The sequence below is a fragment of the Bubalus kerabau genome, chromosome 4 (assembly GCF_029407905.1).
Source record: "Bubalus kerabau isolate K-KA32 ecotype Philippines breed swamp buffalo chromosome 4, PCC_UOA_SB_1v2, whole genome shotgun sequence".
NCBI classification, from domain to species: domain Eukaryota; kingdom Metazoa; phylum Chordata; class Mammalia; order Artiodactyla; family Bovidae; genus Bubalus; species Bubalus kerabau.
Genome location: NC_073627.1, coordinates 15,387,974 through 15,402,779, shown reverse-complemented (window position 1 = coordinate 15,402,779; position 14,806 = coordinate 15,387,974). Strand labels below are relative to the sequence as shown.

General features: G+C 39.0%; 1 protein-coding gene across 2 annotated transcripts in view; it reads right to left on the bottom strand.

The window, feature by feature from the left end:
• The window catches only part of SMURF2 (SMAD specific E3 ubiquitin protein ligase 2), a 116,673-nt gene that overhangs the window by 47,917 nt on the left and 53,950 nt on the right, over nucleotides 1-14,806 (bottom strand). For both annotated transcript variants that reach the window (XM_055575502.1, XM_055575501.1), the window contains exon 2: nucleotides 1,172-1,210. In XM_055575502.1, the coding sequence (XP_055431477.1) occupies nucleotides 1,172-1,210 (39 nt within the window). The remainder of the gene's footprint in view (nucleotides 1-1,171; nucleotides 1,211-14,806) is intronic.

Sequence of the window (14,806 nt, the reverse complement as noted above, 5' to 3'; positions counted from 1 at the left end):
GATCAACCTAGAGGAAGGTCAAAGGGGTACACATCAGTTTAGATTATGGGCAACAGGGAAGAGGCGGATAGTTCGGTAGCCACTGTGAAGGTAACACTAACTGGGGCAGCAAGGAGAGAGTCACTGGCCCTCCTCCCGCGACATGCTGTAAGGTAAAAAGAATACGGTACATAGATGGAAACTATTTAACCATGTCCCAAATTATCCTGTTTAACTGCTCTACCATATAAGCATACCATAATTTACACAGTTAATGTTATTTTATAAACTTTAAGGTGCTCTTCTAGGAAGACTGAAGTAATTAAAAATTTAAGTGGAATGAATTAAATATGATTTAAAATAGATCAAGAGCTTATTACTTCTTTTAATCAAACCTTGAAAATTAACTAAGTCATATATTAATTAGCATATAGCCAGTTTTTGCTGGCTGGTAGGATCTGAACTTTAAAAATCTAATGAACTTCTCTATTTCTAATTTCAAATATTTTGCCTATCAAATTTTGCTGGCTTAGACTTTTTTTTTTTAACAAACAAATTATATCATTTTTACTCAAAAATTTAAAGCCAATGTGAAGTCTAATATTATAGGATAAAGATTTTAAATATGTGTGAGGGCTACTTCCCAATCCTCCCTCACAAAACTTAATCCTAAATAAAGCCACAAAAAAATATCACAACTGATTGACAAAGAAACTGCAAACACAGTAACTAAATGTCTTTTTTGGAGCCTGAGACATTACGAGCTTCTATGGTCAAATGAGGCAGAGCTTTCTTTCCTACACTCTGGAAATTCCAAGCAGACTGAATGACTTCACTGCCTTCCAATAACTCCTGAATGCATGGGTAAAATTTCTACAAAATGTTAGGGGGAAAGTGTTTAAAAAATAATCTCAAATCTCTTCTAGAAATCTAGTAGTATGCACACCTTCAGTATACGTTACACACACACACATTTCACACAAACATGCTGGGGGCCTCAGTGGATAAAGGGAAAGGGGCTAAGGAGCACAAAATCCTCTGTAAGAAATGTGACGCCAAAAGGCTCAATCAAAGAATTTATAAAACAATAAGTATATTTCTGAACAGAGAAATCCCTAAGCCAGACAATTCTGAAAATGCTTTGCAAAAAAATCTACATACAATATACAAGATTTAAAGTTAATTTACTTACGGAAAAAATCCTTTTTCACCAAGTTTTTTGCACAGAGTACTGCAAAAAAAAAAAAAAAAATACATGGGAAGAATTAAAATGGTGAGACTGCACCATCAAACATTTTGAAACACTGTGAAATACTAGTGAATAATAATTAAACACTAATTATAGCAAGGTATGAAATATGATCACAATCTTGGATTAAAGCTTAGCAAAAGACAGCTGAACCAGTGGCTGCAACTTCAGCAATGATCACCAGTAACAGGTGAGGGCAACAAAGTTTATAAATCTGGTATTCTAACAAAGAACCAATTCCTATCTTCCATCAAGATCTAGTCTCAGAGTAGCTTGATAGCAAGGGAAAAACACAGTTCTAAGGAGGACATACATACACTGGGATTAATATACATATATTTTAAGGGTAAAATAATTTTATATTGAAGAGGATCGTAAGTAAAATAAAGCTTAAATGATATAGATGACATTTAAAAAAAAATAACATCGTTATTTCTCTCCACCTAAACTCCACAGAAACACTGGCTAAATGACAAGAAAGATCGACTGTGTCTTCCAAAAACTAAAAGTTAATGTATCAAGACAGATATCCCAAATCTACATTCTCTGGATTACCCTGCATTAAATGATTACTTACATGGTGATGGCTGCACAGCCTTGTGAATAGATCAATTCTAAAATCACTGGACTGCACATGCTTTAGAGGGATGAATTTTACAGTACATGAATTACATGTCAATTTAAAAATCTCTGCTTATGCAGTCACTGAACTTCTGTAATTCAAACTTGTTATAAGTGAAGGGAAACCACCAATGTCCATATATTTATACTTTAATTTATAAAATATCTATGAAAGTAATGTGTGACTAATTTCTACCCACTTCTACTGATAGTTTAAATGGTCTGTTCAATTAGTTGCACTTATTGCAAGTTTAGTGTGTAAAAATTCACTTAACAAACCTTGGGAACAAGTCTAAATAAACGAATCACTGTGAAAAGTTCAAATAAAAATAATCTTGAAGACAGATGTCACTGATAAATGAATAAAATTATTAAGCACAAGAAACTGATTTACTAGTCAGAGTCTCTTAGGCCCTGTGTTAGAAACAGTTTAAGAACATAAAAACTCAATCATGAAAACCAAGGCCATATTTCACAATACCCAATCAGAAAGCTGATTGAGGAGAACGCCTCCCACGGGACTTCCCTGGGGCCCAGCAATGAAGACTCTGCGCCTCCACTACGGGGGCTGTGCATTCAAGCCCTGGTTGGGGAACAAGATTCACCATGCCTTGTGGCATGGTCAAAAGAAAAAAACTTTATTAAAACAAGAAAACCAAGAACAGGGGTGCTGTTGTCATAGAGAACTTGGAATGTGATCTGATAAAGCATTAAAAAAAAAAAACAACTCCCTCAACTTTTGTTATCATCACATAAACTGAACAGAATACTCAGGATCTATACATATACAACACACATTGTTTAGTTGCTAGGTCGTATCCAACTCTTTTGTGATACCATGAACTGTAGCCTGCTAGGCTCTTCTATCCGTGGGATTTTTCAGATTAGAAGACTGGAATGGGTTGTTATTTCCTTCTCCAGGGGCTCTTCCCTACCCAGGGCCTGAACACACGGCTCTGGCATTGGCAGGCAGATTCTCTACCACTGAGCCACCAGGGAAGCCCATACAGCACATATATAAATTCAAATCATAACCTGCAGTGTTGACAAGGTATTAGTAATTTTTAAATCACCATTCTATGATTCAAAACATAAATAACTGTACACCCTACTTCAGAGAAAAAAATACAAGGGAAGTTCTCCAACTTCTTGTCACTAAGCCTACAAACACACTGTTTTAACACTCATTCTTTTTTTCTTCCTCCCACTTACCATGTTCACTCCTCTAATGGCATCCTTCCGATTGTGCTATGGATTTCATACCCAACCCATCACTTTCTCAAGAACCTGTCCCCCCATCTCCTCTAGTGACGGCCTCATCAGTATTTACTCATACACTTGCCCATGCCTCTGCACTCCAGCCACCATCTTACCTCTTTTCTTCCATAACTGAACTACTTTAAAACAGTGTGTACACTTTGTGACTTCACTTCTTTACTACACACTAATGCCTCAATTAACTGTAGTTTGGCTTCTCCTCTCACCGTTGCCTGACACTGCTTCTTCAAAGCACTGGGGACCTAATTACTAAATCCATCCAATGGACGCTTTTCATTCTTTATTGCACTTGCCCCTGGGGGGGCATTTGCCACTAGTGACTACTCCCTCTTCTGGAACCCCTCTCTACTTTTGGTTTCTGCTTAACACCAAACATAAAATTTACATCAAGCGTAATTTTTTTTAATTAAGTTATTTTTAATTGGAGGATAATTGCCTTACAATATTGTGTTGGCTTCTGCCATACATCAACATGGATCAGCCATAGGTGTACGTATGTCCCCTCCCTCTTGGATCTCCCTCCCACCTCCCAGCCCATCCCACCCTTCCCGGTTGCCACAGAGCAGCAGGTCTGAGCTCCCCGCGTCATACAGCAACTTCCCACTGGCTATATATTTCACACGTGGTAGTGTGTATGTTTCTGTGCTCCTTTCTTAGTTCGTCCCTCCCTCTCCTTCCCCGCCTACGTCCATAAGTCTGTCCTCCATGTCCGCATCTCACTGCTGCCCTGCAGATACGTTCATCAGTACCAGCTTTCTGTATTCCATTTATATGCATTAACATACAATATCTATCTTTCTGACTTACTTCACTCTGTATAATAGGCTCTAGGTCCATCCACCTCATTAGAACTGAGTCAAATGCATTCCTTTTTATGGCTGAGTAATACTCCATTGTGCATATGTATCATAAACAATACAAGTATAAAATTTACTCTAAGTCTTCTTTGCCAGATCTCTTTCCTTTGCTCCATCCATGAAAGTTGAGGTTCTTCAGAGATGTCCTTACTCAGGTCCTCTTTTACTCTATAACCTAAGGAGCACAGACGTTCATCCTATAAACCTTGGAATTATATGTAAACTGTTACATGCTCAACAAAATATTAGCAAACTGAATCCAACAACACATAAAAAAGATCACACACCACGATCAAGCTGAATTCATTCCACAGTCACAAGGATGGCTCAACATATGAAAATCAATCAACGTGATACACCACATCAATGAAAGACCCAAAAAAAGCCACATTATCATCTCAATGGGTACAAAAAAAATTTGATAAAATTCAGTATCCATTCATGATAAAAACTACAGAGAAAACATATCTCAACATAATAAAACCTATTTATGACAAACCCACAGCCAACATAACACTCAACACTGAAAAGCAGAAAGACCTCCTGCTAAAATCTGGAACAAGACAAGGATGCCCACTCTCACCACTTCTATTCAGCCAGCATTGATGCAGATGACATGACACTACTATATATAAAAAACCCTAAAGACACATGTAAAAACCACTAGTACTGATAAATTCAGCAAGATATCAGAATACAAGATTGTCGTGCCTAAATCTGTCACGTTTCTTTACACTAACAGTGAAATACGAGAAAAGGGTGAGGGGGGGAAATCTCTTCTGAAATTGCATCAAAAAAAAAAAAAAAAAAAAAACACCATAGGAATAAACCTCACCAAGGAGGTGAAAGACTTATATGCTGAGCACTATAAAACATTCATAAAGGAAATTGAAGATGATTCAAAGAAATGAAAAGGGGCTTCCCTGGTGGTTCAGTGGTTAAGAATCCACCTTGCAATGCAGGGACACTGGTTCAACCCCTGGTCCCAGAAGATCCCACATGCTGTGGAGCAACTAAGTCTGTATACCACAACTACTGAGCCCATGCTCTAGAGCCCATGAGCTGCAACCACTGAAGCTCTAGAGCCTATGCCCTGCAACAAGAGAAGCCAATGCAATGAGAAGCCTGAGCACTGCACCTAAAAAGTAGCCCCCACCTGCTCCAACTAGAGAGTAGCCCCCGCTCGCTCTAAATAGAGAAAAGTCCACATGCAGCAACGAAGACTCAGCACAGACAAAAATAAAAATAAAGAAATGGAAAGATATCCCATGCTCTTGGATTCGAAGAACACTGTTAAAGTGGTCGTACTACTCAAGGCCATCTACAGATTTAATATGATCCCTATCAAATTACCCACATCACTTTTCCCAGAACCAGAACAAATAACCTAAAATTTTTATGAAACCATAAAAGACCCAGAATAGCCAAAGCAATCTAAGGAGATAAGAACAAAGGTGGAGGCATAACCTTCCCAAACCTCAAACAATACTACAAAGTTACAGAAATCAAAACAGTACAGTACTGCCACAAACACATATGGATCGGTGGAACAGAACAGAGCCCAGAAACAGACCTGCAAACCCATAGTCAATTAATCCATCACAAGGCAAGAATATACAATGGAGAAAAGACAGTCTCTTCAACAAGTGGTACTGAAAAAACTGGACAGCCACATGGAAATCAATGAAGTTAGAACAGTCTCTCATACCATACGCACAAAAAAACTTAAACTGGCTTAAAGATTTAAATATAAGACATGACACCATAAAATGCCCAGAAGAGAATACAGGCAAGGCTTCTTTGACATAAATCATATCAATGGTTTCTTGGGTCAGTCTCCAAGACAACAGAAATAAAGCAAAAATAAATAAATGGGATCATGGTGTTGGAGAGGACTCTTTGAGAGTCCCTTGGACTGCAAGGAGATCCAACCAGTCCATCCTGGAGATAAGTCCTGGATGTTCATTGGAAGGACTGATGCTGAAGCTGAAACTCCAATACTTTGGCCCCCTCATGAGAAGAGTTGACTCATTGGAAAAGACCCTGATGCTGGGAGGGATTGGGGGCAGGAAGAGAAGGGGATGACAGAGGATGAGATGGCTGGATGGCATCACCAACTTGATGGACATGAGTTTGGGTAACACAACTCTGGGAGTTGGTGATGGACAGGGAGGCCTGGCGTGCTGCTATTCATGGGGTCGCAAAGGGTCAGACACGACTGAGCGACTGAACTGAACTGAATCAAATTTATAAGCTTTACACAGCAAAGGAAATCATAAACAAAAAGACAACCTACAGAATAGGAGAAAATATTTGCAAACAATGCAACCAACAAGGGCTTAATTTCCAAAATATACAAACAGCTCATACAATTCAGTAACAAAAACAAACAAACAAAAAAACCCAGTCAAAAAATGGGCAGAAGATCTCAACTACTACTAAAGGAGTAGTCATACTACTCCAAGTAAGACATACAGATGGCCAACAGACACGTGGAAAGAGGCTCGACACTGCTAATATGAGAGAAGTGGAAATCAAAACTACAATGAGGTGTCACCTCACCCCAGTCAGAATGGCCATCATTAAAAAGCCTACAAATAATAAATGCTAGTGAGGGTGTGGAGAAAAGGGAACCCTCCTACCCTGTCGGTGGGGATGAAGTTGGTGCAGCCACTATGGAAAACAGCATGGAGGTTCCTCAAAACAGTGTGGCCACATGATTCAGTAATCCCACTACTGGGCACATATCTGGAGAAAATGTTAATTCCAAAAGATACATGTACCCCAATGTTCATAAAAGCACTATTTATAATAGCCAAGACAAGGAAGCAACGTAAATGTCCATCAACAGATAAATGGATAAAAAAGATGTGATCCACACATACACAGGAATACTACTCAGCCATAAAAAAAAAAAGAAAAACTGCCATCTGCAACTACATGGGTGGACCTAGAGATCACCATACTTTAAGTGAAGTAAATCAGAAAGAGAAAGACAAATACCATATGCTGTCACTTATACGGGAAATCTAAGACATGATACAGATGAACTTATTTACAAAACAGAAGCAGATTCACAGACGTAAAGAACAAACATGGTTACAAAAGGGAAAAGGTTAGGGGAGGGGTAACTTAGGAGTTTGGATTCAAATAGATAAACAACAAGGCACTACTGTACAGCACAGGGGACTATATTCAATATCCTGAAATAAACCAGAGTGGACGAGGAAAATATTGTTACATCCACGTGTACTCTCCTGGGGAGAAAGTTCATAGTTTTGACAGTCTGACAAAGCTCCTCCTCTCGTCTTGAAAAATAAATTTGATGAGCCATTTTTTCATACGTTCTCCCTGGTCTTTACCATTTTGATGACACCTCAATCTATAAACCCAACCCTCAGCTCTCTCTTGAACTCCAGGTCCACACAGGCACACTAAATACACCCTCAAATAAAAATCACTATCCCCCTTTCCCTCAAACTCCTTCTCCAGTTAACTTTCTTTCAATAAATATCTTTGCTTTCCATTCTATTGCCCTAGTCAGAAACCTCCATAGCAACCTTCACTACACTACCCCCTCCCCACCTCCTGGCAATTACCACTTCTAATCAACTCTGCCTCTGAAATATCCTTCATCTGTCCACTTCTCCCTATTACCAGTGCCATTACACCTGTGCAGACCACCATCAACTACTGTTTAAGTCATTACAACAGCCTCCCAATCAGTCCCCTGCCTTAAGCCTCAACTGCCTTCAATCAGGTCTCCACACTAGACCTAAAATGATTTTTCTAAAAATATTATTTAATTCCTTCCATCCATTTCTCTTCCTAATAACTTTCCAAAACATGTGTAAAACACTCAAAACAGTCCTTCCACTGGTGCTGGATCACATACCCAACCTCCCACTTTCTCAGGAACCTTGTGTCTCTTGTCTATTGACCTCCATCCTTAGAATACTGCCAAGGTCTTCAAGCCCAAAACCTATCTGGCTTGTAAGCCCATCAGGCCCTGGCTCCTGCTCTCTGACCTCGTCTTCCACCACCGCCCGTCCTCTTCAAGCATCCAAGTCCAAGATCCAGCCACACTAAACCTTCACATTCTCAAACATATTCTATTACCCACAGCCTTCATGTGCCATTCTCTCTCCCCGAAACACCTGCCCCAGGCTCCTTCAACTACCCGTATTTAGGTCTCAAAAGGGAAGGAAGCTTTTTAGAACATGTTTCTCTCAACCTTTTGCCCACTTGCATTTTCACAGAAGCCCATACTTATCCCAGGCACTTGTGGCACGTTATTATGTTTTTGAGTTTAAAATGTTGCTTATAACTAGAGGTGGTAAGCGCCATTCAGCTGCATCATGTCTGCATCATTTCTTTACAACCCCTGCACCAAGCAAACACTGCGCCAGACATGTGATGGGCACTTGGTAAAGTGCTAAATAAAAAACAAACTCCAAAATAATCTAAAATAATTTCATTGAAAGAGGGACTTTTAATACTATGTGATAGATTACCAGTCTGCAAGTAATCACAGTTTTGGCTTATACAATGTTATCATTTCCCGCTATTTAAAAGATACTCATCAGATCATGTTTGACATTTTTTCTTGTAATCACAAGTATGATGTTGCTAATATATGACTAAGTTTTAAAGAGTAACTGAAAAAATCAAAAGAGCAAAGAACTTTAAAGTCAGGTTCAAAGTTTATCAAGAGAAATTTTAGCAACTCTGAGACTAAGGAAGATAACACAGAGAAACAAGATTAATTTAAAACAAAGAAATATCAAGACTGGTCAGAGTGCCAACTTTAACACTACATTTCAACAGCTCCAGACAACCTTTTAATTATTTACATCCCAGTAGCAAAAGAGTACACTTGTAAATCTTCAAATGAAATTTTCAACCACCATTTGAGATTCTGGTATTTATTCACATAAATTCATTTTTAGCCCTTGGAGTCTTTACTGTTCCTTTTCTTCAGAATGTACTCCGGGTCCTAGAACCACAGCCCACTGCTCGTTCCATCCTCGGTACCAATCGTAAGAGCTCAGTAAATGCTCAGCGAGTTACTGAATTTCACCAGGACAAACTCCTATTTGTCACTGTAACAAATTCTCAACTAAGGAGACATACATCAGAATCTCCTGAGAAATATATAATATTACAATGTGTTTTTATATTTGTAGTGTAATTTTACATTTATATTTGCACAAATTTATATCTGTAAATCACTTTCTGTAACAGAAAACTATAGAAAGTTGAGCCAAGACTGGGAATGTGGCACTAGGGAAGGGCAGCAGAGAGGAAGAGCTTCCATTTTTGCTTTATAAATGATTATTACAGGAGAGAGGTAAAAATAATGTTGAGAAACACAGGAACTGAGAAATTATAGGAAGGGACTCACAGGAGAGAAACCGTGTAAGGGGGTATAAGGGCCAGAACAAAGGCTAAAGAGTACAGACTTACCCCTAGACAGATATAGATATTTTAAAATTTTTAATGTTAAGTTTTTTCTTGAAATAATTTACAAAGAAAAGTGCATAATTCTTAAGAATATAACTCAATGAACTTCCACTAATTTCTGTATTAAAACATTGTACAGGACTTCAGATATTTAACAGCCATATGTCAATTTTGAGTAATGTGAACCACAAACGTGGCCCGACGCCAGCACAGTGCCATTACTTCAGATTCCATCAGGGACCAAGCCTCACACAGCCTGTGGATTTACACTAGGTTAATTTTACTAGACTAATATGATCGTGCTGCTACCCTTCTCAAATTTCTTCCAAGCATTTGTCACTCCTAAGTCTACACTTCCCAAACCTAAAACCTGTTCCAGCTATTCTACTCTTCAGCAGATAGGTGGGTTTGAAATAGAGGAGATAATCAAAATAAGGTAAGGTCAGCCTGGCTGGTACACTGGTAATTCCTCTCTATTTCACACACAAGTAGATGTGACCATCTTGAGATGCTTAATGAGAACAGAACGCTCCTTCATTCACCCTTTCATTCGCATTTCCTGAACAACTGCTTTGTGCCAAGTGCGACGACAGATTCTGCAGATATACAGATAAATAAGACACAGTCCTCTGCCCTCAGAGCTTGCTGGTCAGGTACAATTCAAATATGCTATAAATGCCTTTCTTTGACGTTGTTTTCTCAAGAAACATTTTTAAATTTCACAAAAATCTTCTTTAGTATATTTTATTAGAGGCAGTGATGGAGGAAACCATGTGCAGAAGTGCAGATGCAATAAATATTAGCATTTAAGTTGATGATTCCTTCTTCTGGTTGGAAAAGCATTATCTATATGTAACACACCATCTAATAATACCAGAGTACAACTCCCAGCTGTAAAAGTACAATGCTATTGCTGCTCTTACTGAGTTGTACTCATAATGCATGGCTGCCTATACTAAATCTGAATTAAACTCCCAACTGCTCAGTATCTTCTTGCCAAAAATTCCCCTTCCTCCTCCAGACTGGAATTGCATTCCAATTACACTGCTGATTGGAATGAGGCTGTTTGAGAGAGAAAAAAAAAAAACACTCAGACATCCTATTTTCCTTTGCCCCACAAAAACAGATTATATAGCACTGTTTGTTCAAGCTGTACAAACTATTTTTCAACAGAGTAGATTGCTTTTGTATTTTCTTTGAATTTATATTGACATTGCAAAACAGAACTGAAGTTGAGGACAGCACTCCTATACCAACTCCAACACGATGGCCTAGTGCTCTAAAGATGCCTACAATACGCACCCTTCCTGATCACTGGCTCATGACAGAAATGTAGATCTTTCTGCTCCAAGAAAATAACCTCTACTTCAACTCCTAGGCACGAAATTTAAGTTCTATTGAAAACTTGCGTACAAGATAATTTTTATACCTATGTGTTTCAGTTTTTTGCTTGAAACAGGAGCCCTAAGATTCATATTCAACAGCATTATTATCCTTAAAAAAGCATGATTACAAAAGGCTATACTTAGCAGAAATATCAAATACAACCTTATTTGCACAATAACAAAATATTGATAGTTATTAAGGATGACAAATAGTATGCTGAAATATAACCATTAAGATTATGTAAATATTTATTGACAAGAAAATATTTTAATATGCTGTTAAGAATAAAAGTCCATTTATTCATTAAACGAAAAGGAACTTTAGTAAGGAATATAAAAAGATTGGATAATATTTATTGAATATTTACTATGTCCAAGTATATACCAATTATATGAGGTTAAGTAACAGTATTACCTACATTTTTCTTTTATTTTCTTTTTGGCCACACAGAATGGTATATGGGATCTTAGTTCCCCAATTAGGGACTTGAACCTATGCCCTCTGCAGTGGAAGTGCACAGTCTTAACCACTGGATTGCCAGGGAAGTCCCTACTACACTTTAGAGATGAAGAAATTGAAGTTTAGGCATAAAGGACTTGCCAAAGATTACACTGTAAATGCTAGAGTGTAAGATAACAATACAAATAATCGATACTAATCACAGAATCCAAACTCTTAACCATCATACATACAGCTAAACACAGTCTGACAGGTTAGCTCTTCCTTTTTAAAGGAACTTAATGTGGAAAATTCTGAAAGAGATGGGAATACCAGACCACCTGACCTGCCTCCTGAGAAATCTGTATGCACATCAGGAAGCAACAGTTAGAACTGGACATGGAACAACAGACTGGTTCCAAATCGGGAAAGGAGTATGTCAAGGCTCTATATTGTCACCCTGCTTATTTAACTTATAGGCAGAGTACATAATGAGAAACGCTGGGCTGGAAGAAGCACAAGCTAGAATCAAGATTGCCAGGAGAAATATCAATAACCTCAGATATGCAGACAACACCACCCTTATGGCAGAAAGTGAAGAAGAACTAAACAGCCTCTTGATGAAAGTGAAAGTGGAGAGTGAAAAAGTTGGCTTAAAACTCATGGCATCTGGTCCTATCGCTTCATGGCAAATAGATGGGGAAACAATGAAAACAGTGAAGAGACTTTATTTTGGGGGGCTCCAAAATCACTGCAGATGGTGACTGCAGCCATGAAATTAAAAGACGCTTGCTCCTTGGAAGAAAAGTTATGACCAACCTAGACAGCATATTAAAAATCAGAGACATTACTTTGCGGAAAAAGGTCCGTTGGCGTATGGATGTGAGAGCTGGACTATAAAGAAAGCTGAGCGCTGAAGAATTGATACTTTTGAACTGTGGTGTTGGAGAAGACTCTTGAGCGTCCCTTGGACTGCAAGGGGATCCAAACCAGTCCATCCTAAAGGAAATCAGTCTTGAATATTCACTGATGGACTGATGCTGAAGCTGAAACTCCAGTACTTTGGCCACCTGATGGGAAGAACTGACTCATTTGAAAAGACCCTGATACTGGGAAAGATTGAGGGAGGGAGAAGGGGACAACAGAAGATGAGATGGTTGCATGGCACCACCAACTCAACGGACATGAGTGTGAATAAACTCTGGGAGTTGATGATGGATAGGGAGGCCTGGCGTGCCACAGTCCATGGGGTCGCAAAGAGTCGGACACAACTGAGCGACTGAACTGAACTGAACATGCTAAAGCAATTACTGGTGATACAGGTTCACAAAATGGTTAACAGAAACCCAGATTGCAAAAGGACCTCTTCCAAAAGATGAGCAATTTCTTTCAATAGATTATAGTTTACCTCTACAATCATATTAGATCTCCTTTTAACTAAATGTCTTGCTACCATGCCGTTTAATCAAGGAATTTCAGGCAATTCATTTCATGCATGTTACAAAACAAACTGGGTCTCTAAGTTTAGCTTAATGTTTTTAGTATCCAATGGGTAACTAATTTAATTATTAAAGATACAGGTTCTACCAACATGATGTAAATATTCTTACTTAAAGGAAAAAAAAAAAAAAGTGTCAGCATTTAAGTATTTCAAAGGCAAAACTGGTTCTTAAGTTAACCAACTGAAAATGACCCATCTAGTTCATTCACATCAAACAACTTTAAGCGCAGATATTTCTTTTAGCCACAACAGTAAATAATTACCTTAAAAAGACTGGAGGCAATTTTAAAATAAAGCTTCTTCTATTACACACACCATTATCAAGTTTTGGCATAAAAAAAAATAAAGGTTCTGCTAAAGCCAAGCAACATTCAGTATGAAATAAATGTAAAGCATGAAGTCTAGGTACTTGGGATGTAGTAGGCACGCTGCAGATACTGTTACTATAAGAAACTCTCTGAAAGTATTTCTGCTATCTTAAGCAATATTTCCTTGAATTCTTTTCTCCACTTGAGGGATGAAAATACACAGAAGTACTATCCTTCATTCATAAGGATGGTAAATTCACTGAGACTTAAGGACCTCCGATGCAGTCTGCAGACTGAATACTATCAGGCTAGTGCTATTGGAGACAGTCACTGCACCTTCTTGACTGGCACCTTCATTCAAACAGATCCATTTCGTAACTGGTGGCTGCTCAAGAGACAGGTCTGCTGCTGCTGCTAAGTCGCTTCAGTTGTGTCCGACTCCGTGCGACCCCATAAAAACAGGCTCCCCCGTCCCTGGGATTCTCCAGGCAAGAATACTGGAGTGGGTTGCTATTTCCTTCTCCAATGCTTGAAAGTGAAAAGTGAAAGTGAAGTCGCTCAGTCGTGTCTGACTCCTAGCGACCCCATGGAGTGCAGCCCACCAGGCTCCTCCATCCATGGGATTTTCCAGGCAAGAATACTGGAGTGGGGTGCCATTGCCTTCTCCAAGAGACAGGTCTAGTGTATCTAAATTTCACCACACAACAATTTACTTTCTTCATCAAAACACCAAGAGAAGGAAACCTTGGTATAAAAGTCAAGTATACAGTTGCAGTGAAGCCTGAACATTATTCTTCGTGTAGGGAAAAAGTTGACTTTCTGGCCACTCCCAAATGTGTCTCCTTTACCCTCTTTCTCTAGAGACAGGCCTAGAGATACCATACTATAAAGATATAAACACTATATAACGTTAAACACTTTGAGTCAGAATGCCTGGGTTTGAACCCGGTGCTGTCACTTATTAACTTGTGACCCTGAACGACGACTTAAAGCCTATTCACCTCAGATATCTCGTCTGTTACAGGGAAGATACTAGGAGCTACCTTTTAGTGTTGTTTTAAAGATTAAATAAATTCAAACACATAAAACACCTGGAAGAGTACCAGGTGCTCAAAAAATATTAGCTATTATTACTCTTTCTACTCTAAAATTTCTAATAAAGTTAATCCCCCAGGTTGCAAGCATCTTAAATAGCAAGAAAGGGGTCTTCTCACAATCTGATGAGAAGCCTGTCTTAGTTCAGGCTGCTATAATCAATGCTACAGACTGGGTGGCTTAAACAACATTTATTTCTCACAGTTCTGAAGCTGGCAAGTCCAAGATCGAGGGACAGGCAGATTCAGTGTCTGGTGAGGAGCCCCTTCTTGTTTTGTCGGCAGCCACCTTCTTGCTGTATCCTCATATAGCCACAAGTAGTAGCACCTCTCCTGAAGAGCACTAATCCCAATCAAGGAGAAGGCAATGGCACCCCACTCCAGTACTCTTGCCTGGAAACTCCCATGGATGGAGGAGCCTGGAAGGCTGCAGTCCATGGGGTCGCTGAGGGTCGAACATGACTGAGCGACTTCACTTTCACTTTTCACTTTCATGCATTGGAGAAGGAAATGGCAACCCACTCCAGTGTTCTTGCCTGGAGAATTCCAGGTATGGGGAAGCCTGGTGGGCTGCCGTCTATGGGGTCACACAGAGTCGGACACGACTGAAGTGACTTAGCAATAGCAATAGC